Source organism: Marmota marmota, unplaced genomic scaffold (assembly GCF_001458135.2).
Source record: "Marmota marmota marmota unplaced genomic scaffold, marMar, whole genome shotgun sequence".
Taxonomy (NCBI): Eukaryota; Metazoa; Chordata; class Mammalia; order Rodentia; family Sciuridae; genus Marmota; species Marmota marmota.
The window spans coordinates 4,105,820-4,131,774 of NW_026000057.1; the positions used below are offsets into that span (position 1 = coordinate 4,105,820).

Here is a 25,955-nt window from a genome sequence, read left to right on the forward strand (position 1 = left end):
TTTTTTTTTTGTTTTTTTTTTTTTGGTCAGACTTTTGAAATTCTGCCTCTCCCTCCATCGTTCCCGCTCATTGGTAGAATTTTATATTCAGTCCTTTTGGAAGTCAGTTTGACAATCATAGCAAAAGACTGAAAGGCTGGAATGGTTTTTCTGAGCCACTTTATCCTAGCAACAAGCTGGGGGAGGGAGAGTCCTTGACCTCCAGCAACAGGGGACTCAAAGAATAAGTGACAGGGTACCCCACATGCAAACACCGAATACCGTGCGAACATCTGAAGAGCAACACCAAGTTACATTTACTGCCCTGGAAAGATGTACTTACTGTACTGCTAGAGACAGAAGCAAGATTTTACAACTAAATACTCAGTAGGATCCAGTTCTCTCTCTCTCTCTCTCTCTCTCTCACACACACACACACACACACACACACACACACACATACACACACAGCATACACTGAAATAGAAAGGAACTCAGCAAGGCCACATATCACTGACATTGCTGTGGCTCTCTCGGGCTAGTAGGATTCTAAGAGATGACTTTTCCTTCTGTAAGAGTCCCTACAATTATCGGAAAGTCAAAATCATTTTGAAAACTTAAAAAAATAGCTATCAAGTTTTACTGTTGAGGATCCTTTACTTATGAAGAGACTTGGTCTTGTACAGAGAGAGCTCGGAGGGACAGTGGCAAAGACGCAGGCAAGAAGAGCTATCTAACCTGGGACCCTTCAGCTTCATGAGTCTAGAAGCTCCGGAAGGAAGAGGCTGCGTAAAATATGGCAGAAGAAAAACAGAGCATCTTAGAAAAGAAATACCCACGGGAGATGTTTTGTATTGCCTTCTATTTGGGGTTGTCATAAAGGTGGCCAAGGGACAACCCAACACCGAGCGCTCAGGGAACAAGCTCCGGTTGCTGAGGCTCTAGTATTCACCCACGATAGAGCCAGGAAACTTCTGGGGACAAGGAGCACAATGCCTGGCCTTGTGAAGCGCCCTGCAGTGGAGACCCAGGGAGCCCCAGCCAACTGCAGGCCAAGGAAGTGAACCCTGCACATCCGGAGCCTGGAAATGTCAGCCGGAGGACCTGATCTCCCGCGGGAATCTGATTTCACACATAAACAAGGACAATGGGCACTCTGCTGAGGTAAGCTGTGCACACAGGAACCTGGTCCTCCGCACCATGACACAGGAGAGTCGTGTGGCTGCTGTATATCACACCCCAAAATGTGAACACCCCCCCCGCCCCCGCAGCAACATGCAGCAGAGCTGTCTGGCCTCTAAACAGAGGCCTGCCTCGCATACTGTGCTGCATTTCTAGTAACAACCACAGAGACACTGTGAGAGGAAATCCCAGATAAGATCAGGGTGGAAGCCAGCATCTAAAGCCACGTACACCTTTGGGTCACGCGCCCCTGCACTGCCCGCATGGGTAGCCAGAGAACACAGGCTGTGGCTAGCTGCTCACAAGATTGACAGAGACTTATGAGACTTCACTGCTGATTATCAGGAGTTACACAACCAGGGCAGACGACCATTGCAAGCCAGTAGAAACCCAGCGGGGAGAACCCGTGGGAAGTGGAGGAGAAAAGTCACAGCCCTCAGCAGACCCTGCCAAGGAGATTTAAATGTGCTGCTCTGGAGTGCACAATTCTAGGTGCCCCATTATTTCAACCAATGTTTCTGTATAGTTGCCACAAATGGGCGGGAAAATGGCAGGCCATACTGGTAGGACCAGGGAGTAGAGGAATAGATGAAAGTACTGTGAAATGCTTTGTGATGAGAAGGGGGAGATAAGATGAACCAGCAATGATATACAAAGTAGCTTCAGGCCAGGTGTGGTATGTGCGTGCCTGCACATGTGAAGAATAATCTACGGTTTTCAAGAATGAGTTTTAATTTCTTTGACAAATGAAAATTTAAAGGTAAGTGAAAAGGGATATAAAAATACTCAAGTCAATATTTGTGTTGGGGCAGTTACAGAGAGTAGTGCAGGCTGTGCACTGCACAAAAGCATCAGACATGGTTAATATCACAGACATCAAAGGTTGAAATATTTATATTGTAAAAGTATTTCAGTAGATGGCAGTGTAATGAGAAAGAGTGTCTAAAATTTGCAGTGGTACCATGTGACCCTCAAATAGCCTTGTCTTCCAAAAAAAAAAGAAAAATCATAACTGAAGGGGCTCTATGAAATTAGTAGTAATTTCCATCCTTTAGAACTAAAATTCTCCGAGCATTTAATTTAAAATCACAAAATAGAAGGGTAAAGGGAATATATGGAGAGGTACTGAAAAACCACCAATTTCATTTGCTCTGTTTCCTGTTTCTTAATTTGTTCTGCCTAATTCAGTGTTCTCTGAAAGTAATTTTTACTTTTTAAGGTAATACAGCATTATTTTCTTATGCTCTCCAAAGAAATGAAAAGGGGGGAAATTGCCTGAATTGAGGCAGCACATCATGCTTTTACAAATTTGAGCAATTTCTATTACTGAATCATAAATATTTAAGGGCAGAATTGAAACCATCACGCAGGAAAATTCTCTATTGGACACTTCCAAGTGAATATGTCTTTTAGCAAACACTGTTTGTGCCATTATCTAAATCATAGGAAAATAGCCCACATTTCAGATTCTGAAAATTGGGCAAATTAAATATTGGTGTGCACAGCATGAGATGAGTCTATCTTTCTCTGATTTTTCTCCCCCCACTGCCGCCTTTTGTCTAGGCATGCAGAACAGGATGATTCCGGCAAATGCTTCCTTGCTTTTGGGATAAAGCAAGCCAGGTGTGAGAAGTTTTTTCTCATAGGCCTGCAATCTTATACCCCTATGGATGCTGAATTATTAACAGGGAAAAGAGAGAACAAATAATCCAGAGAGGGTTCCTGGCAGCCATTGTTTGAGGTTCGGGGTGTCGCCCAACACTGAGCACGGCGGAGTCACCTGCCAGGAACTATCTGGTTCCTACTCTAGGGCTCTGTTTCCCTTCTTGGATCTTATCTGGCATCTGTCGGGGCGATGGTCCATGTTGAAAGATATAGATCCTCTTTTTATTCCATTAAACTTCGGGATCTGGTTATGATATCATGCCTCATGTATTTTCATCTACCAAATGATCCTAATAGCTGGTTATCTGCTCCCCGCAGAACCCAGGCTCGTGCTGGGAGAGGAAGGAGGAAAATCAGGATTCTATTAGTCTCATCAGTGCTCGGTCCTGCAGTTCTCCTGGGTCTGGCCGGGACTCTCTCCTCATCTCATCTGTCGGATAGAATGGCACGAAGATCGCTCGGTTCACATGCTATCTCAGAGGGGACCCAGCTGGATTGAATTTTCTAGACTCAGGTTGAACAGGCAAAAGGACTGCCGCCTTAGCATTTGCAGTGAAGTTCCAGCTACGGGGGACCTGATCAGCGGAGGTGTCTGTGTGAGGGTGCAAACAAGGGCGGGTGGCGGGGACAGGGCCGAGGACTGGTGAGCAGGACCACCTGATCCAATCATGCCAGCTGCTAAGTAAATGGATTTTTCTGCCTGGCTACATGGGGCACTTTGGTAGATTGCTTTTCTCCTTTACTTTTGGGATGCAGAATAGGATGATTCCAGCAAATTGGGAAGATGATCCTAATTTACACAGCTGAGTCTAAGTTCTTAGGATGGAAAAAACCAAACCAAAACAAAACAAAATGCATTTTACCAGTTCTGAAGACGGTGTCTGGGATGGGCTTCAAAATCACATCGGGGGAGGGGGAAGGAGGGAGGGAGATGGGGAAGCAACGTGGCTGGGACCCGAGCATCTGGCTGGGACCCGAGCATCGTTTCATCTGGGTGAAAGGTACAAGCCCTCCACTTCAGTCAGTGCTCGAGATTTCCCACGGTAAGAGTTAAACAGAATGAGGCAGAGAATCAGTGATCCAGAAACCTGCTAGTTACTGATCTCAACCTTTAGCGTCACTGAAACCTCGTTTTAAAAGCTGCTAATGAGGATTGCCGTCTCACATTGTTTTCTGCTCTCCACACCTGCCCGGCTGGCTTATAAGAGGTCCAACAGAGAGCTGAGTGGTCAGTGGCCAGGGGTGAGGAGGGAGGATGTGAAGAGGAGTCACACCAGCCTGCACAGGATGAAGGAGCTGCTCATACCATGGGCTTCATGTTCTTGGGGCCCAGAATGGAAATCAGCACCCCACCCCCCGTCACTGACCAGCATGGATGGGGACGCCAAGCTGTGGTGCATTGGGGTGCTACACTCTTCTTTACCTACTGTGGATGGAATCAATGTCAGAATCAATAGCAATCAACTGGGCAGAGGAGCTGTGGGCTTATAAAGGACAGGGAGAAAACCCACTGCTTCAGTATTGTACGCACCCCCCACGTCCCTGGGACTCCAGGAGGTGGAGCCTGCAAGGCGGTCGGGCATCCGAGGGCACAAGGAAGGCAAGAAAGGTTCCATCTTAGTCCTGTGAGGCTGGTGTCCTGGAGCCGCCCTTCATGATTAAACTGTCTTGAATACACCTAGTAACCCTCCACCATGGAAAATTCTGAACGTGATTCCCATCATTGGCTATTTCTTTGAATAGTCAGCTTCTTCTAGGAAATCAGACATAAGACGTAGGATAACTAAATATCCCACTAAGTACTTAAAAATCTGGAGGTACAGGAATTTGGAGGCTTGATGTACATCTTTTTTGAACTGCACCATGAATCATACCTTACAACAAAGCATACACTGATCTTGAGCTTACAAAACAAGTTCCTTCTAAAAACAGGAATCAGAAAAGAGAGGCGGGGGGCGGGGAGGGGAGAGGGGATTTCTGCTATCAGTTAAATTAAAGACCATTTCTTGGCATCAAGCTGCTTGATTCTATTGCACTTGAAGCAACGGGGTAAGAGGTAAAAGAGAACCTATTTGTGGATAGGCTAATTGAGCCAGTGGCCCACTTGAAGGAAACATAAAAGCATACCAAGGATTTGGTAGAATTATAAGCCGAGAGTTTCTGTAACACAGGTTTCTGCTTCCAGGGACTCCTAGGAAGCTGTTCTTCCTTTGCTTTGGGCAAAAGATCTGATTTAAGTTTCTTCTTACTCATAATCTCCCAGCAAGAGGAGAATTTAAGGATTGCTTCATTTTTTGCCAAATGGTTAAAAAAAAAAGCTCTTCCACCCTCTAATTACGCTTTAGCGCCAGCCAAGGCAATTGAGCCTGAGGTGCTTTTCAGTTCTCTGGGGCTAGTTGAAACCTCCTCCTGCCTCTTCCCAGAAAACCGAAAAAGCCTAAAATAACACGGTGTCCAGGCACCCCTTTCTGTGATGTATTACCGGGTGATCTTAAAAGGCTGGCGAGAACCCCCTTGGGATGTGCCTTGGGTCCTGCCCAGGTCCTCCTTCCTACACTTCCTACACTGGGCACCCACTCGAGCTGCTGAGTGCTGACCATGATTGAGAACCCTCCCTGCCCCCGGGGAGGACACCTCCGCCCTGGGGGGACCTGAACAATTTGGGGGGTGCAGCCTCTGGTGCACCTGGGATGGAGCTGAGGCTAAACCCCCAATGAAACCATATCCTAGATGGGCTCCGCCCGCTTCCCTCTCCTGCCCGTCACCTCCCCTCTGAGGGCACTTCCCAAGGAAAGCACCCCCTGGGAATCCCTATCTTCTGCTCTGTTTCTAGAGAACCTGCCTGTGACACTTCAAGAACCCGATGGAAGCCAATTAAAGTTAGTGGGTATTGTGTTTAGGGAGTGGTCGGTAAAGGCCCACCAACCTGGTGCCTTCCCTCCGTGCTTAGACCCAGAGACATAAGATGCAGCTTTAGGATTACATGAAGGAGGAGGCTGCAGTCTACTGCAGCTCCCATCTGCTTGGGGTCCAACTTAATAGACAAAATAGCCTTTCCGCTCCCAGACTCAGTTCCCAGTACCCTCCTCAGAGCATCTTCACGAGACTCGCCTTCCATCTGCGTCACAGACCTGGCTTCCCCAGCACTGTCCAGCCCAGGAGGCGGCAGGTGGCTTTGTGGGTTTCTGATTGATATTCCTGGATTCCAATTCACAGAATTTTAAAACACCTTGGGTTTAAGTCCATATGAGTTCTGTCCACATGCCTGATGATGCCCTGAGGTCCATTCACCAAAATGAAAAGCATCATTTATCTTGTGTTTCAAGAATGAAAAAGAGAAAACCAATCAACCACACCATCAGGAAGACTGTCTCTGCTCAGGACAGCCAAGTTCCTTGTCCTAAAGAGATCTCAGTAGCTTGGGGCTTGTTCTCCTGGTTCCTAGCCACTATCCTGTACACTTATATCCCTCTTGTCCATCCTGTAAAGCTTCTGTCTTGGGCTAACTTACAAAACGGAGCATGGTTTTAGAGTGGAGGATGGTCTTTCAGAGGCGGAGGCTGAGTCTTCCCTGAACTCCTTTTCCACAGCGTGTGTGTTTGCGGCAGGGGACTGGATGGTTGGTTCTTGCCTCTGACACTTCTGGGTGGCCTTTAAACCCCATCTGTCCATCCACACTGGCTGGCCCTCCTCTTTTCCTCATGGCAGAATGATGGGCAGCCAACACTAGCTACCTCCTTGAACTGCATTTTCCAAATAGAAAACTTCCTTCCCCCTAAGTGTTGATAATACTGATTTTTCTTATAGCTTTAATTAATTAATTAATTATTATTTTTGGTACCGGGAATTGAATCCAGGAACACTTAACTTCTGAGCCACATCCCCAGTCCTTTCTTATATTTTATTAGAGACAGGGTCTCGCTGAGTTGGTTAGGGCCTTTCTAAGTTGCTGAGGCTGGCTTTGAACTTGAGATCCTCCCGCACCACTGGGATTACAGGTGTGGGCCACCGTACCTGGCCAAAAGTAATTTATTTCTGATACAAGCTCTCCCTGTGTTGCCCAGACAGGCCCTGGAGTCCTGGTCTTAAGTGATCCTCCTGTTTCAGCCTCCTGAGCAGTTGGCACCACACTCGGTTCTTGCAATTTTTTAAAGTATTCTCTTTCTTTTGCTTTAAAAACTCTTGCCCTCCACCCAACGCTATGGAGGTAAAAGTGTGATATCCTTGGTGACAAATCTTCAGCTCCCAGCCAAACAGTAAGGAGCAGAGTTGCAATAAGGACCTCAGTTTACCGACAGGGTGTGAGAACTCATGAGCTACAGACCCCACTGCCAATCTCAGCTATGCCACCCATTTAAACTCTCAAGTCAACAAACTTCTGTTAGCTGGCAGTGTAGCCCGTGTAACATGTGATTAGGATCCATCATGAGGTCTCGGGTTTAATTCTAGTACAAAAAAAAAAATATTCTGCAATGCTGATAATACTATGTACATCACAAAATTATTGGAAGAAATAATAACATGGAAAATTCCCAGCAAGGTGAGAGGATGTTTCACAAACATTAGGGTCTTCCTCTTGTTGTCCTTGATTTCTGTGTTTTCCCATCAACTGAGAGTTTCTGGTGGAACCAGGTGGAAGGGGTGTGGCTCTTCCAGCCCTGGAGGAAGCAGTCTGGGCCAAGGTCAAGTGCAGGCCTGGGCCGGCCTGAGGCCCCACACACAAGGGCGCTCTGAGGGGACCCCACACAAAGTGGCCTACCTGGTGGTCGTCCGGATGGTGTTTTCTTTCGTGTGATTGTGCTCTTTGCTCACTTTTTCTGGAGGGAGAAAGAATGAAACGTAGATCTCTTATGTTGTGTTCACTGAACTTTCATCGTTTAGCAGAAAACACCCCAGCTTTTCTTTGTCTCTTGTGGCTTTCTTTGGGTTTCCTTTTTCAACATTCAAACCCTCCCTGTCTTACTGAGCAAGATGCCTCAAAAGTGCACAGACAAAACCCAAAGAATTTTATTGAAAAACCAATCAAAGGGGACTAGTTAGTAAGTTTCAGGTGTGATGTCTGATTTCCATCGGCCCTGGTGAGCACGCACACTCCCCACCCACAGTGATACGTATGCAGAGACAATGATGTCTACTCTGTATTTCCCCAGCCGAAAATTTCTGCTTTCCTCTGATTCAGCATGAAAACTGCAATTGTTGCAACTGTTCTGCCCCTGGCTTTGATGACAACCTTTATGCATTCTGTATTGTCAGGCCCCTTTGTGAGAGGGGATATAAAAACAGCTAGAAGACCTCTCGGTGCCGCAGTTATCGACTGCTGATTCTGATAAATGTCACCATGGACAAAAACAGATCATTAGACACGAAGAGGGAAACCCTCCCTTCCTGGGTCTTGGGGTGTGAATCTCCCAGCTGTCAGAAATTATTTAATTAGCTTCTAAGAACACAAAAGTTGATCTCTGGCTTTCTCAATCCAGTTCAAATGGGAGGACTCTACCGGGACCACGGCAGCTCTCAATGGCTTCCTTAAAGCAGCTAGAGAAACCATGGCTAACTCTAGGAGGGTCTCAGATTTCAACGGCAGGACCAGGAACAAACTCCGGATCCTGTGGGGTTTTAGAAAAATGTAAACCAAGGTTTACAACATCTGTCCCACACTTTGTAATACTAGTCTGAAGCCACAGTACGTGTGTTTACGTAGACAATTCCTTTCTGTCCATTCAACAATGACAAGGGTGAACTGGGAATGCCAGCCAGTGTTCTTGCAGAGAGCGGGAAGTCAGGGCTAAGTGACTTGTCTGAGGTCAGTGACAGCGCCAGGGTGAGAACTCTCAGACACTGAGCTGATAGGAGACTGTGATAATGTACTGTCAGAGACTTTCTGAAAAGAACCACACATGTCTCACTTTTGCTAATTTTAACTCTCAAACGATTTTAATCATTGTCAAAGTGATACTGTTTTCAGATATGTCTCAGACTTTAAAAAAAAAAAATCACATGGTTTTGGAGCTTGTAAAGACCCGTGTCCTATTAAATTTATCAAACTGGTGATTTCCAATAATGAAGAGAGCTGAGCAAAAACAGCCCTTGTTGGAGAAGCTGGGGGCCACCATTTTCAGCACGATCTGGTAGTTACCCAGCTAGGAGTTGTCTCCAGGCCAAGGAGAAAGCGAACCATCACGGAGGAACACAGATTCTTCCCTGTGTTTTTTGTAGGGAGGAAAGTAAGTGAACAGGGCTGGGGATGTGGCTCAAGCGGTAGCGCGCTCGCCTGGCATGCGTGCGGCCCAGGTTCGATCCTCAGCACCATATACAAACAAAGATGTTCTGTCCGCTGATAACTGAAAAATAAATATTAAAATTCTCTCTCTCTCTTTAAAAAAAAAAAAGACACTAAGTCTCCTTAATAGTCCATCAAAAAAAATTTATATATTAAAAAAAGAAAGAAAGTAAGTGAACACTTAAATAATGCGGAATTTAGGGCTGGGGTTGTGGCTCAGCAGCGAGCACTCACCTGGCACGTGTGGGGCATTGGGTTTGATCCTTAGCACCACATAAAAATGAACAAATAAAATAAAAGCATTCTGTCCATCTACCACTATAAAAAATAATTTAAAAAAATGAAGAATTTAGTGGATGTTTTGTTACCCATAACAAAACAGTTTATCAAACAAGTTCTACTGATGCATAAACTTCAAAGTGTAGGCCAGTGCTTGGCTATGGACTATGGACTTTTGTGTATTTAGAAGCTAATTAAATAATATTTCTATCATAATCTGAGTCTTCTCTGTGTACATATCAGTGCCATTCAAGTTCAAAGAATAACTGCATATTAAATTTGTGAGGGACAAATGGTGTGTGGCTTGAAAAGAGCTGTAGATAGGGACAGCTTAGGTGCTGGGACCCTCAACTACTTCATCCAGACACTTCACTGGGCTGGCCATTACTGCACTTTTGAATTGAAAGTATTCAAAGTAGAAAAAGTTGGCTTACAGAAAATATTCTCTTAGGCTCTACCTGGAAGTAGTCTTCATCCTTTTGATTTCTGTTTAGCAAGTTATAATAGGATCTCATTAAGCCAGACCACACTAACTTGGAGTTCATGGCAATTCAGTCAACACTGGAGCAAACGTCAGTGTGTCTTTTGCACAGTAGGAAAAAATAAAATGGCTGTTAATCCGATCAACAAACCAAATCAAAATCAGAGGTAAGGTTTTTTTTAGCCTGGATCATTTGCACCAAATTGCAGAGTTCTCATTTCAAAAGATTTTTAACTATTTACTAAAGAAAGTCTGGCAGGAATTCTAATTGGTGATGCCTTATTAACTGCTCATTTGGGTGGCAGTCTGGGTGTTAAAGTAACAAAATTGATTTCTGTCTAAAACTTCCTATCATATGTGGGTTGGCTTTTCTTTTTTTCCTTTTTATTTATTTATTTATTTCCTTGTTAAAAGGGCCTTCCTCCCCATGATTTCAAATTTTTGCCTTTTCTTCCCTAACCCCAACATACCCGACAGTTGAAAGAGAAGCTCGGAGGCCATCTTTACAGAGATGTCCTGACTGAAGAGGTTCCTCTCTGGGGGTACCCTGCCCTCTGGCATCTTCTGTAAGGGTTCGGTTTTCTCTCGCCCGATTAAAGTGCTGTAGCCAGCATTCCGGCTGGGTGATATGGAGACGGGGGCGTCCTGGACATCAACCTCCATGGGTTCCTCTTTAATCTTCACGGTCCGCGTTTCCTTGTAGCTTTCCGCTGCAAGCAGGTGAACAGAGAGAAACAAAGACACACCACTGTTTCTTAATTCTGAACCAACTCCAGATTCTAATCGAAAAGAAAACTCCGAGGCTGAGTGAAGGAACAGTCTGGAAAGAGTGGGCGCCATGACACTCCAGATCATTGATCGACACCATTGGTCCAACCCATCTGACTTCTAAAAAGGTGAGAGATTGAGGCTTCCACTTTGCAGCCCAGAGAAATGAAGTGTCTTGTCCAAAGTCACACAGAGGGCCATGGAGACAGGTCCGGGTGTCTAGGTCTAGAACTCACTAGGTTTCCTGACTGGGTCTCCTTACAGCCCCCAGGCCCCCTTCCTCTCCACTATGCTGCTTCCAGAACCAACCGAGAACATGGTCAATGCCTGTCCTTGTTCTATCTAGAACTGACTCAATTTCAGTGAATCAAATAAGAGCAAGCCTGTTAATACTATAATTTCTTCCCCCTATTTTTAAAGCTGGGATCAATTTTTTCTCTCTCTCTTTGAAGGCACCTAAATTAATAAAGGGTAAATAAGGTGAATTCAATGGAGGGAGATATTTATACCTTGCTGGAAGCTAGTAATCCTCAAGAACACCCAGGAAGTTAATTGCAGCCCAAGGATTAACACCCAGAAGAACAGCAATCTCACAGGTTATAATAACAGTTCAATTTACTGACAGCTCTTCCTTTGGGTGTGCCTACTAGATTTTTCATCTTTAATCTAAAACACACATTTGCTTTGAAAGGTCTGAGAATATGTTCACATGTTCCTTAGAAGGGATGGTAGGACATTTTTGAAACAAGGTGGGACAATCAGTGCAGACATTAATTTGGGCCACTTTAAAATCCAATCAACAGTTACTAGTAACTACTGTGTATATAACATTCTAGAAAATTAAAAAAAAAAAAAGGAGACTAAGACAGGTAGATAAAAGATAGATAGATGACCAACATCTATCTATAGGCATCTATCTATGAATAGTGGCCCTAAAAAGATGCCTATGTCCAAATCCTAGGAACCTAGGAATGTAATATTATTTGAAAAAAAAACTTTTTTGTAGATGTGACTAAGTTAAGGATTTCAAGATAATATTGTCCACGAGGACCCTAAATCCAATGACAAGCATCTTACTGGAGACCAAAGAGGACAAGATACAGATACTGTGGAAAAGCCCAGAGTTATGTAACAACAATCCATGGAGAGTCTGCAGCCCCCAAAGGCTGAAGACATAGGGAGAATTCTTTTGTGTTGGGTATGACCTGCCCAACTAACTCCTTGGCAGGCCTCTGGCTCCCAGAATCATGACAAGCTACTACCCTGTGGACATCTTTGGACAATAAGCCTAGGATGATTGACAGGGCAATAAGACGGTCCGTGGTACAGTCAGGAGAGGCGAAAGGGAGACCTCCCGTTGGTGAGCTCCCTGTCAGAGATACTGCTTTCCCGCCAAGCATGGCCCTGATGAATACCTGTATAATTTATTGACGGGCAGTGAAGAAGAAGAGCATTTTTAATTAAATGATTAAAATTAATATGGTGCCATCAATGAGGTCTTATTTAAGAAGCGGGCTAACTGTCCTTCCCCGCCCTCTCCTGACATGTTCCAACATGTTCCTCAGGAAAAACTGCTGGTTTCTTGTCAGCATCTAAACTGCAGGCAACTGGGATATTCAATTTAGACCCTCTCCCCTTCCCTAATTCCTACCAAGCTGTTTATTCCCTGCAGGTCTGTGAAGTAGCCCATAAAACGCAAGTTCACTGACTGAGTTGTGAGAAGGAGGAGGAGGAGGAGGAGGGTGAGGAGGAGGAAGAGGAGGTCAGAGGAGGAGGGGGAAGAGGAGGAAGGAGAGGATGGTGGAGGAGGGGAAGGAGGGGAGGAGGGACAGGTGGGGGAAGGAGAGGAAGGAGGGAGGGCATTCCAGGTCCCGTGCTCAGCCCCTCTGCCTTCACTTGCAGCCCACCTCTTTCCTAACCGACTGACTTTGGTGATGGCCATCCCACCCACTCAGGAAAGCAATCACAACACGCCTTTCCTTCTTCATGTTCCCTCAAAGTACTTAATATTTGTAAAAATAAATTTAAAATAAACAGTGGGGTCAGTGTCACAGGTACACAGTGATACCTAGGCACCCTGCACTGGCCAGTCATTCTGAAGTGGAAGGCTAACACAAAGAGACACCAGCCCAAACACAAAGGCACTCATTGAGTTATCAAAAAAAACAAACAAACAAACAAACAAAAAACATAAAACAAAAATTCAACAGCATAAAGCTAGAAAGAAGCTCCATTATTTATCTTCTCCCCCAACCCTGTCTCCTCAGCTTTGACCCTGGATTAAAAACTACCTGGCTATTTGCAGCACTGACTTTAATAAAATTAGTTGTTAAAAATCTACTTGGGATCATTTCAAGTATGATTTGCATGGAAGTGTTTCTGCCCTTTCTTATGACAACTCTTGACCTTTCGAAAAAGCACAAAACACTGATCACTGATAAAAACCTTTAGCATCCTTAATCTCCCTGATGGATTCCAGACTTGGAGAAGGGTTTTCAAACTAACATCTCAATGGATGAGTAAGACATATTACAATCAATATTTTTGTAGCCCTTTCTGTTCCCTGCACGATTGCCAAGTGCTTCCTTGTCTTTTATGGAAAAAAAAAAAATTAGGAGTTCTCCATCTTGGCACTATCACCATTTGGGGGCAGGATTTTTGTTGTGTGGGGCTGTGCTGGGTATTTCAGAATGTTTGGCCATATCCCTGGTCTCCACCACCAAATACTAGTAGCACCAGCCTCTGGTATTAACAATCAAAAGTGACTCCAGACATTGCCAAATTTTCTTGGGGAGAGGGGAAGGGCAGAATCACTCTGGTTGAAAACCACTGCTCCGAGCTTTTGCCACAGTCTATTTTTCCTTGCAAAAAAAAAAAAATTAAAATTGCATCCAAGGCAAAAAAGAAAGGTCCCTGGGCAGGTTGACCCAGGAGCACAGGTGACAGGTGACTGCTCCATACCCCATGGGGTCCCCAGGACCCCCTTTTATTCATCTTCCCCACTCTCAAGGGACAAGTCTATACACCTGGATTTACCTCTTTTCCTGACACACACGATAGGACTAGTTTTAGACTCTCTTTTAAAAATAATAGGTTAAATATTCATTTTATTCTGAGTGACCTTTACATTAATATTCCAAGAAAGAAATCAGTACATAAAACAGAGATGAGGGATAAAGTGTGAGGAGCAGGTGATGCTTGGAGACGGGGCTGTGCATGATTATCTATCACAACACTTATTTTGTATTTTTGAATTTCCTAAGATAAATACCGGCACTGTATCGTGTACCTGTTTTTGTTGTGTTTTTTTTTTAAGGGAAAATGAATATGTATCCCCATAATAAGACAACAAAGTCCAGTCTCTGACACTAGTGTGGAATGATATTTGCTGCAATGTCTAATAGCATTTTTAGGGTGGGCTTGTCCAGTGGATAAATCCTAGTCCAACTCAGCTGGGCAACAGGAAGGGGAAAGGCAATTCCAGTGTCTTTTTTGCCTTCATAAACCAACACATAAGAGGCAGCCAGCTATGCCTTATTTCACCCATCAGCTACTCGGTCATTTGACAGCCTGTCTTTAAGGTGGACCATGTCCTCAGTGTGGCAGACAGTGTGGACTTAAGCAAGACACAGTTCTTGCCCTCAAGGTGTTGACATCTAGATGTTTGGTGAGGGGAGGATAAACATCCCTTTGATACAAGGAAAGTTATAACACAGGGTGTGGGACAGCAGCCAGAGCCCACAGGGGGGACTGTACTCTCCCAGGGCTGTTTGGGAACATCCTGTCGCCTGATTTGCCTGAGGGCCAATGTGCAGAGGTGGAGCTACAGCTTGAGCAGGCAGCACTCTAGTGGAACACAGCTACTCCATGTCTGTCCTGCAGAGGGCTGGGCTCTTCTCCTGTCGCTGGGCACCATCTCAGGTGGGCCCATAACCTGGCAATTCTTCCTGAACACCAAGACTTAAAGCTCCTTTAGACAGAAAAATGGTTTGATTTAGAAGCCAAAATGCCCAGTCCCATGTGATGTGGCACAGTTGGACCTTCCTTGGAAAGCTGGGGGGGCGGGCGTGTGGCTGGCCCTCCCCGTCACACTGGCTTCTCTCCCACACACCTGTTCTCTTCATCAGGGACAGATGAGGGGCGTGGGTCTTCTAGCCCTGGGGGCCAGCAGCTGTTTCTCTCCTGGGACTTGCCCATGAGGTCTTCTGCCAAGGAGGGCCTTTCACTTAGAGGTGGTCTTTCTGACTTCCAGTCAGCTCTCTTTCTGAGGTTCAACACCCTCTAGCCTGAGGCCACTCAGTTTCTCCACAGCCTCTCCCAGACCTGTTTCCATCTCCCTTTGTGCTCAGTCCCATGGACTGATTCTCTCCACAGCCCCATGGGGCAGCATTTGAGACAAAACCCACACCAGCCATCTTGTGGGACTCTGGCCTACCACTGGGCCGTGGGAGACAGTTACCTCTTATTTGATCAAAGAGGAAAAGTTGAGGCCTAACCCAGCATCATGGCAGCTCTTGCTGTGCCCTGAACCAGCTGGCCAGCCCACTTCTGCCCTCTAGATTTGCCAGCAGATGTCAGACATCAGGCCACTGTGCTCCCTGACTGAGGGAAACACAGGATGTACCTCCCAGATGGTGTCCCTGAAGCCATGCTCTTTAATCTTGGGTAGGACTGGGTTCCCCTTCCCCATGTCCTCTGCCCTGTCCAGTTCTCTCCAGAGGAATCTTCAAAATCCCTCTCACTCTGATCTTCAATAACCTCTCATTTTGATATTTTCAATCGGGTCAGGAGGGCCAAGTTCTGTTTTAATCATGGTGAAATATACATAACATAAAATTAACCATTTTAACTAATTTTAAACATACATTTCTGCCGCAGTCTGGCTGGGCACAAAATAACCGAGCTGCCACGAGGAGGCACTTGTAGGTTCAAACAGGAACTCCTTTATGCCCGAACTCCCACGCAGGCCACCCATGCGGCCCTTCCAGGAACACTACACACCAACCAGAACTCCGGAACTCCCTCTCACCCCCCGCCCCCAACTTCCTCCGCCCTCCACCAGGCTCCGTAAGAACTCATTCATTTCACTTACCTCCAAGCTTCAGGTGTTCCCCGTACGGGCCACCAAATGCCGCAGTCTGGCTGGGCACAAAATAACCGAGCTGCCACAAAGCCTTCAAACAGCAACTCTTTATTCCCAAACTCTCACCGGCACTCTACACACACTTCCCGGGAATATACTCCCTCCACCGGGCTCCGCGCGCCAATTCCCGGAACCCTCTCAAGAACTCAAAAGTAGAACTCCAAAGTAGATTAGGGCAGCAGGATCCACCCTAATCCTGGAGCCGCCCTATTCCCAGCAGGATCCGCCCTAATCCTGGAGCCACCCTATTCCTGGAACAGGGTCACCTTTCAACCATTCCCACTAGCAAAATGCCAGGCGTCATTCCATCATTCCGACTAAACTGTGGCTCTCAACATCGGGGAAATCAACGGGAACTCTACTGAATACACAGCCTGTTTCAATCCAGCATCACCTTAATGGCTCACTGGCGTCACCTCCCAACCACTCCTGGTAATATGCCAGGTGCCATTCCAACTCGGCTGTGGCTCTCAACACATTTCAGTAGCACTAAGTGAAGCCAGATTTAAAGTTAGGTAGTCAGTGTAGTTAGATAAATCCGGGTCTAATATCGAGTGAAATCTAAAATGGAGGAGACCATGCGGAGAATGACTCAGGGAAAACACAGGACAACTCATGGAAGTCCCGAAAAGGCCCTAGGCCAAAGTCCACCTCAAAGAAATGTTAATGAACAGCCCCCAGCAAAAAGGTGCTGACTCAGAAGTCCTTCCTGACCAGATTACTTCTTTGGCCCACCTGTGTCCCACCCCTCGGTCCTTCCCACCTACATTCCATTACTGAAAGAACTATAAAAAGGGGAGACAACATCCCTTCCACGGATTCCACCTCTTGGGTCCCCTTCTTCCTCTGGGAGAAGTCTTTTCTGCTGTCCTTTAATAAACTTCTAATTTCTACTCTGACCTTGCCTCCGCGTGCTTCTTTGGTGTTATTCTTCAACATTGGGGAAGCAAGAACTCGTCACCGGTCAACAGCGGTAACATAAGTTCAGTCACATGGTTGGGCCACCATCACCCTCATCCATTTCCCACACTCCCTCATATTTCCCAACTGAGACCCTGCATCCATTACATGATAAATCCTATTCCCCTCCCCAGCTCAGGCTTCCTATGTGCTACCTACCCCGTTCCAACTTTGTCTCAATGCCAAGAGTTTAATATTTAGTTTTCTTCTTTTAATTCCTCGTGCTCTAACCTTGGTGGCGAAGTCAAATCTTCTGTTAAACATAGAGCTTAACAAAGAGTGCTGGATTACATTCCAGAGAAATAAGATTGGAGAGGTTGATAGGGGCAGAATATGGAATCTCAGGTGCTGGGTTTGGAAGTTGGTACCAAATGAGAAATAGGCAAGAAGCCATCTGCAAGGGGCAGTGGGCAGTGGCACTTTAAAGGACAGGGAGAAAGGGAAAGCGGACTCTTGAGTTTACTGTAAAGATTCAAGCAAGGGGCCAGGCGTGGTGGTGCACACCTGTAATCCCATCAACTTGGGAGAATGAGGCAGGAGGATCACAAGTTCAAAGCCAGCCTCAGCAACGTAGCAAAGCACTTAGCAACTCAGCAAGACCCTGTCTCTAAATAAAATGCAAAAAGGGCTGGGGATATGGCCCAGTGGCTGAGGGCCCGGAGTTCAATCCCTGGCACCCTCTTCCCCCAAAAAAACATTCAAGCAAGGAATGAGACTTTTAAAAATTCGACACTGTTTAAGCCTCTAAGATCTGGAGTAAGGAAAATAGAAAAGGTGGGCTGGGGAGAAATACAGAGGAGGCCCCGCAGTTCTGCTGTGCCCAGGTCTTGATTCCTGCAGGAAGCGGGGGCTGGGATGGTTTACGGGCAGGCGGAGCAGAGCGTTCGTGACATGGAGATCCGAAGCTGTCTGTGCCCACTGGACCGGGTGAGGTCATCAGGGAGAGGGGGCAGAGAGCAGTAGAGGGAGGAAATGTTACTATCTTCAAGAGGAGGAAAGAAGCCAGGAGAGAGGGCAGGGAGTGGTGAGCACGGTGCAGTAGCCAGGAAGCCCAGAGAGAAGCAGGACTCAGAGGCACCTCCGTGGGCCCCTGCTCCCTGCTCTCCTGCCCTTGTCCTTGTACCTGAAAAACCAGCCTCTACCTCAGAGCAAAGCCTGTCCAAGGAAGGGACATGACCTTTGTCCTTGGAAAAACCCACAGAGCACTCCTAGGCACATTCCCACCCTGCTAAGTTGTTTATCTACAAATAACAGGAGAGATCTGCTGCACCAGGTGTCCCTGACTCAGGCTAGGTGGGGATCCATAGCAGCCCCCTAGCAGCCACCAATCAGCATGAGATAGGGAAATACCTGAGATGCCAGATGACCCTCCCAGTAGTTTATGGTGGTTGATAACGTGTTGGGAAACCATGTAGTTCAGCATGAACACCCCTCTTGGCTTAAACCAATCAGTTCAAATGAATACCCCTTTTGTACTGACCAATCACCCCTCCCCAACTTGGTCCCGCCAGTGAATGTGCTAATCATGTTTTAGAGTTGTTATTTGATTTTCCCGCGGTGTGTGATGATTTGCTAAAAGAGGCTATGATGTATGTGAAGTCCCTGCCTTCCCCAAAGAGTGTATAAAAATGCTGCAGACCCTGGGCTGGGGGCCTCTCAGCGTCACCAGTTGCTGTGTGTGCGCGCGGAGGACCGAGCTAGCTCGCAATAAACACCTCTTTGCTGCTAAAATCGATCTTGGGTCTCTGTATGGTCTTTTGGGGGTCCCGAATTCGAGCATAACATACCCACACAGTTGTTTCTGCTGTCCTATCAAAAGCCCAGCCTCCCCTCCTGCATCACGTCTCAGCATCCTCCGTGCACCTTTCAGCTCCTGCAATCCTGAGATACTCCAGCTGCGAGCTTTCTTTCCTTCATGTGCTCTGGACGTTTTAAACACTCTGATAAAATCCTACTCAGCTTTCAAACTTTGATCTAGATGTCCCCTCTGTGAGCAGCCTTCCTGTATCCTCCTCGAGTGGCAGTCTCTCTCTCTCTCTCTCTCCTCTATTCCCCATCTAGACCCGCAAATACTGTGCCGCCTACAGTGCGACGACAGTCTTTTGTAGACACAGGTCCCCTCTGGACTGAACACCTTCCACCCTCACGAGTTAGCACAAGGCCACGCACTTGGGCATGCTTCATGTGCGTTTTCTGCACATATCACTTAAGGCAGGGCACATAGTAGGTGCACAAGATTATTCTCCCTTCCCTGGTTCCGCCATCTGCCATAGACACACATGCTACCAACTTAACACAAATCATCAAAGTGCAGAAGCACAGGCAAAGGCACGAAAATCAACAATACAGACTGACCATTCCTTCCCTGGACTGTATATGATCTGATCCAAAAGTGGTATTTTATTTATTTATTGGTACCGGTGATGGAACCCAGGGCTGGTTAACCACTGAGCCACATCCCCAGATATTTTTTATTTTGAGACAGAGTCTCACTAAGTTGCTTAGAATCTCAGTAAATTGTTGAGGCTGGCTTGGAACTTGCGATCCTCCTGCCTCAGCCTCCCAAGCCACTTGGGATTACGGGTACGTGCCACCATGCCCAGCTTCCAGAAGTAGTATTTTAGAAAAAGAAGCTTCAAGGGCCTCTGGAAGCAGCACCAACTATGCCATGCTGAAACTATTCCTTTTCTAGGATGATATCCCTCTCAATCAGATTAATTAAAAGTCTTGAATCTCCAGCTTGTCAGCCTCCAAGACACACAGGTCTTGGTGGGGCATAAAACATCTTCCACATGTGAAACTGGGCTCCGGAAGGTTTGGGTTTGATTATTACTGAATGCTCTGTGAACAACCATGCAGGCCAAAAGGACGGAGCAAAGTGAAACGAATGACCAGGAGCCAGAAGTGAGATTACACGGTCACGGTCCCCTTGCGGCATCTGATAATGGTGAGCTGGCTTCACCCTCTGCCGAGCCTGTCTGCCCTTGCCCAAGTCAAAGTGGAATGAACAGTTGGGCTGGGTTTTCTTGACTGTAAGGAGAACCATTAAGCCCAGAGCTACGGGAGCCAAGGTCAAGGGTGGAGGTAGCAGTGGCAATGTTACTCCACAGAAGTCTGAGGTTGTCTGGCTTTTCCTTTCAGAGAGAGGTCAGGTGGGAGTGCTGCGAGGGACCCGGCGAACTGAGAGGCTCATGGGGAGAACTGAGAACTGGAGGCTCAGGCACTGAAGGTTATTCTCCCAATTCCATTCTGTTTGTTTGGAACCTGGCCCCGTCCCTCCTGGGCAGAGGCTACAACATAACAGAAGCACAGGTGTGTAGGGACCAGTCACAGCTTCTTTCAAGTGTTACGTTAGTCTTGCTTCTCCTCCAGGGGAGTTACATGCTAACTCCCACTTTTCTCTATTCCGAGTCCCTTGGCTTGTTCTCACAAGGGCCAGAGAACAGGGGTCCTCAGTGGGGAAGGTTCCCCATCCTGCTCTGAAGAATGACAGTGAGGTACAGGCCTTGCCACAGGTGCTGGCACCCCAAGACAGGCAGCACAGAGTCTGGTCAGAGCCCTGCTTTCCCTGCTGAGCATACGGGTCACCTGTTCCTGGGGGAAGAGACCCGAAACTCCACGTAAGGAAACAGTGGACGGGGCAGACTTCTCTCTGGCTCTCCCCAAATACAGGAGAACTTTCTAGAATGGTTGATTCCCACAGAAGATCACAAAATGACCTCTAGTATACACACACTTCCTACACATTTCACCCAGGACAGCGCAGGAGTCACTGAGCAAACCATGAGGCCAAACCAAGGTCTTGAGAAAAGGGATCAAAGATCTGTGTTCAATTAAATCATTAATTAACCCATTAATTAATTGGAAAACTACCCTTTTTCAAGTTGTGACACTATCATCATGGTAACATAAATATTAAGAATTTTATTTAAAATGATAGGACTAGATCCTCCCCCCCAACAAATACATTTTTTCCCACATTTTTATTGGTGCATTACAATTGTACATAATGGTGGGAGACATCATTACCCATTTGTACATGCACATAATTTAATATATATAATTTGGCCCATATCATTCCCCAGTATTTTCCCTTCCCCCACATATTTAGTTCCTAAGACCATTTCAAGCATATTTTATCAGAATTGACTTCTGAATTTGATCATCAAAATCATATATTAGGGTTTCCTCCCCCCAGTATCAATATACAATTAACAAGTGTCTTAAGAATTAGCTACGCCCATTAGAATTCACAGCTAAGTACATGGAGGTGACAAGGGGATCAAAGTGGAATCAATTTTTTAAAAACACACAAGGTGCACCGGGTGTCCTGTTTTATGGATCGTTCTGAATCTGCAAGGAACAACTGTGCCTTAAGAAGCCAAGCTCGAACTTTAAAGGTAATACAGCTGATAGCTCTCCTTCGGGTAAAAGAAACATGCCTTCTCCTCCAGATCAAAACACTTGCGATTTCACTCTACGTCAATTTTTAAAGCAGTCTTTGTATCCCTTAGCTACACCAACCAGCCATCAGTGCAACAGGTCTAAGGGCCTTGGTGAACTCAGGGGGGTGTTTCCAAATGTTTTCACACTGGCTTCAAAACCGGGGCTGCTGGTGTGGTACGGGTTTTGGACTTTATTCTGGTGATCACAAATCAGAAAGCGTTCATCAAGCCTAACAAATTCTCCACTTGATTTCACTTTTGTCCAGAGAAAAATTAAGAATTAAAATCTTCTATTCCCTGGGGGCTTGGGGAGATGAACTTGCCAAGCTAGCAGGTGATGAGGGGTGGCCCACTTGCTCTGAGCTCTCGGTTACACAGAAATTTATCTTGTTTTCCCTTGTTTAACGATTCCACTAGAAATGGGCTAAAGCGGGGTAGTTAAACTCTACGTATGCCATTGGTAACATTCCAAATGATCTCATTTTAAAAAATTAACCTATTTTTCATCTAATATCTAGAATATACTTTTATTGTCTCACATTAAAAGGGGGAAAAAAATCCACCCCCTACAAGGAGAAAGGGTCAATTAAAATATTGGCTCTAACCTTAAAGCTATTTAACATTATTATCCTTTGCCATTTAATAAATCTAAGCCCTGTCTACCCTCATCTGTTGTGATTAAAAGACCTTTACATATCCAGGATGCTATTGTGTGCATGCCTGTGTGTGTGTGTGTGTGTGTGTGTGTGTGTAGGTTTAAACAGAATTCCTCAAGATTCAGCAGAATTCTTGCCACTGTAAGAATATCACCAAAACGTGGACTGCCCACCGCCCCCCTGCATAGGCATAAATAGTTAAGGGAAGGACAGAGGGATTCTTTAATGCCCACAGAGAGGAAGGAGCAAGTGAAGTTTTATTTCAATGACTGAGAATTTCACCAAACTTTAATGTATTACTGAAAAATTTTAGACAAACTTTCATGTATTTTCCACTTCCAAGTAGTTTAAAAGCTTTAGTATACACAAACATTTTAAAACATACTTTTCTAGTTGGACACGGTGGCACACACCTGTAATCCCAGCAGATTGGGAGGCTGAGGCTGGAGGATGGCAAGTTCAAAACCAGCCTCAGCAAAAGTGAGGTGCTAAGCAACTCAGCGAGACCCTGACTCTAAATAAAATACAAAATAGGGCTGGGGATGTGGCTCAGTGGTTGAGGGCCCCTGAGTTCAATCCCCAGGACTTGCCCCAGAAAATGCTTTTCTTGGGTGAAACTACATATTACTAACACATACTAGTATACAACAAGCTACTATTACTAAAATACATAATAATGAGTCACGTCACAAGGACACCTCTGCTGAGAGCCCTGCCTGCTCCAGTCCTGTTAGTGTTTGCAGCAGGTTGGGGAGGGCTGGTGGGCAAAGTACAGGGGTCAGCAAAAACACAAACAACCTTGGAAAATAGTAGGAGTTCAATAAAAAGTTCAGCAAATGAGTAAGTGACACACGGTAGTTCCCTCTTCTCTATGGCTTTGCTTTTGCAGGTCTCACTTTTTAAAGTCTCAGTTCCCGTCAGTCTACAGAAGAAGGGTGAGTACCACACACAAGATATTTTGAGAAAACAGTCACATTCACTTAACTTTTATTACAGCGTACTGTTTTAGCTGCTCTATCTTGTGATTATTGTCTTTTATCTCTTACTATGTGTAAATCACACACCGGACTTAACCATAAGTATGTGTAGGATATGAAACATAACATATATAGGTCTCGGTACTGTCCATGGTTTCGGGCTTCCACGGGGGTCCTGTCCGTAGATAGTGGGGACAACTGTAAAACACAAAAGGAGGAGGGCCATAAAAACACTTGGGAAGAGAGGATGGGAGTAGAAGGATGCTAGTGGTCAGGGTTCACTGAAACCCCAATAAAGCCTTACACACTTTTGCCGAAAACTAAAGTACTAATAGCCAACAACAAATAGGCCCTTGTTTTTAATGGAACACCACGTGAGGGCCATGATGTGAAGGGAGTCCCTGAACTGCGGTAGAGCCTCCTGATGGGAGGTGACGTTCCCTTTGGGCTCTCAATTCCCCATGGTTCTTGGAGACAAAGTGCATGGACATCCTCATACTGTATTTTGGCCGTTTCAACCTTCTCTTCTCAAATGCTTTTTAAATCAAAGCTTTGCATTAGTAGGGTACATGACTCATTTTGACTTCCCTTCCTCTCTCTCGTTGCCGTGTCCTCTCCAGTGCAGGTGCTGAAGAGCAGGGAACAGTCAACTAGACAGTAGCCGGGGAGCGGAGGTGACACTTTTCTTGGATAACTTGGCCTGATAATCAAACCCTGGCTGTCACACACAAGACCTGACACTTGGGCTCTGGGGGCCTCCAGGAAGGCTGGAAGAAGTTTATTATAGGAAAAACGCTTTTAGGAAAAACTTCTTAAAACAGAAATAAGGAAACTATTTTAAACAGGAAGTGATAAACAGGGTGCAAGGGCTGGGCACATAGCTGGGGGGGGGGATGCGGGTCGAGCACTTGCCTAGCGTGTATGAAACCCTGGCTTTCAATCCTACTGTTGCAAGATAAAACAAACGAGACAAAACAAAAACCAAAGTGCAAAACGCAGTGGGGTTAGCATGAGGAATTGAAGGGAAGCAGCCATCTGTCCTGATGAAGTGGTCCTCCTTGTCCCGGGTTTCCTTTATTTCCCATAGTTCTTCAAAACAACAAAAAAAGTGCTTAAAAAAAAAAAAGCCATTGTCTACAGATTACCCAAGACGTTGGCTAATCAGCCCTGAAGGCCAAGTAGAGATTTTTTACCAGTCTTTGAAGGCACAGATAGAGGCAAGATGATCTCACTGTCAGAGAGTCCCATGAATCAGCGCAGCTTCACTTTTAGTCCTCAACAGTCGTCTGGCTCTGCTGAGGGCCTCTCGCCCTCCTGGATAGAGGGGCTGTTGGTTAGCTTTGGCCACATGCATGTGGACCACAGGAAACCTCTGTCAGGATGTCCCTGAATGGAGTTTCTGGTAGACAAAAACAGGGCAGGCGTGTGTATAGGTTTAGGGCAGGGGTGGGTCTAAGGGGACAGGATGTAAGGAAACCGATTCCCAACTTCATCTTTAAACAGTGGCCCTCACCACCTGATTCTGTACCTAAGATAAAACACGACAGGCCATTCACAGACTCCTCCGTCACCTCCCCGACTTCTCCAGCTGTGGAGATAAGCCCTACCAACATATGGCAAGCCACAGGAAACGCGGAAACGCGCTTGGATCCAGCTGCTATCCCATATTTAGAAACCAGGAAGTAAATCAATTCACAGCACAAAGTCGGGGTGGCTTAAATGTGGGGAAAACATCCACATGTGTGGAGTAACTAGGGGAATTATTAAGAGGGAAGGCAAAAATCCCTTCAGAGAGAATATCATAGGTCCTCCCAGTTTGATCAAGAGAAAACATTTTGAAATCATTTGTCTTCCTGTAAGAACAATGGAAGTCATAAGAGAATTCTCTTCAGGTAGGTTTTCCATTCTTGGGTCAATAGGGATGCTCCCTGCCCAATGGAAACGGGTCCCGTCACTCTTCCTCTATGATTACCTTCCAGCACCTGTTTGCCCCTGGCAGCTCCTACAAGCCACCTAGTAGGGCCCCTGCCCAGGGGATGACTTGGCCTCGTGGCAGCAGACAGGCTACTTGGCCATGAGGATTCCCCTCTCCAGAGATGGGTCGGATACCAGCATGTACCCAGATGGGCACCGCATCCGGGGGGGTTTAATTATGCATGCTAATGCTCCCCTTCCTAGACAGGAATAAGTTAAAGGTGAAAGGTTAATAAGGCGATGAGAAGAAACACCACTGCAGAATGAGAATTTTCTAGTTATCTCATTGAGAAAAATAATAGTCCCCTCTCCCTCACAACGGCATCACTGTGGTAGCATACAGCCAAAAGGGCTGGAGGGAGGAGCCACGAAACTAGACTTACCAGAGCAGGGTAAGGCCCAGGGCTCCCACCTGGAAGGGAAATTTGTCCTCTGTGAAAAAGTGAACAGAGTGTTCACTGACACTCAAATATGTGCATCCACGCTGTACCTGGATCTCATGGAAAACATGGAGCTGCCTCTCAGAGTCATGGTGCTCAGACAGTATTTGCTAAGGGCTTGTGTGCCCCAGTGTGTTGGAGATCATTTATACCAAAGACAGAAAACAATGTTGGAATACAGGAGGAGGGCACTCTGCACCCTTCCTGCAAACGCAGCTCCTGCGGGGTCATGCTCAATATTCCGCAGGAAGATCTGGAGCCCCTCCACCTCACCCCACCCCACATCTCCTGCCCTGCAGCCCTGCCCCATCCCTGCTGCATCCAAACCCCACCCTGTCCCAGTCCTGAGGCAGCCAAACAGAAAAGCAACCTAAGATGAAGGCGCAGCCTAGGAAATTCCTTGCAGAGTTCTTGCCTGGTTTCAGGGAATACAAGCCAATACAAATTTTTGTGGCTCTATTAACATATGCAGCTATGCAACAAGGAAATGATAATAAAACAAGAGCCCTTTTGAGTCTGGTCTTTCTGAATCCCAGGCCTCAGTACGGAGAGGCAGAGGGAGCTGATTAAGAAAGCATGACGGGTGGCCAGGGGGGTGAGCGGAGAAAGAGGAAAACGGAGGTGCAGGGGTGCTGGTCCTGGGGTGTGAGCTCCAACAGGAGGCAGGGGGCACGAATGCCATTCAGGTGTATGGGTCCAAGAGCTTGTACTGTGCAGGGAGTTGCA

General features: G+C 46.2%; 1 protein-coding gene across 8 annotated transcripts in view; it reads right to left on the minus strand.

Moving 5' to 3' along the window:
• The window catches only part of Znf827 (zinc finger protein 827), a 150,277-nt gene that overhangs the window by 66,580 nt on the left and 57,742 nt on the right, over positions 1 to 25,955 (minus strand). For all 8 annotated transcript variants that reach the window (XM_048813471.1, XM_048813472.1, XM_048813474.1 and 5 more), the window contains exons 5-6: positions 10,337 to 10,576; positions 7,586 to 7,643 (exon numbers count right to left, since the gene is read on the minus strand). In XM_048813471.1, coding sequence (XP_048669428.1) covers positions 7,586 to 7,643; positions 10,337 to 10,576 — 298 coding nt within the window. The remainder of the gene's footprint in view (positions 1 to 7,585; positions 7,644 to 10,336; positions 10,577 to 25,955) is intronic.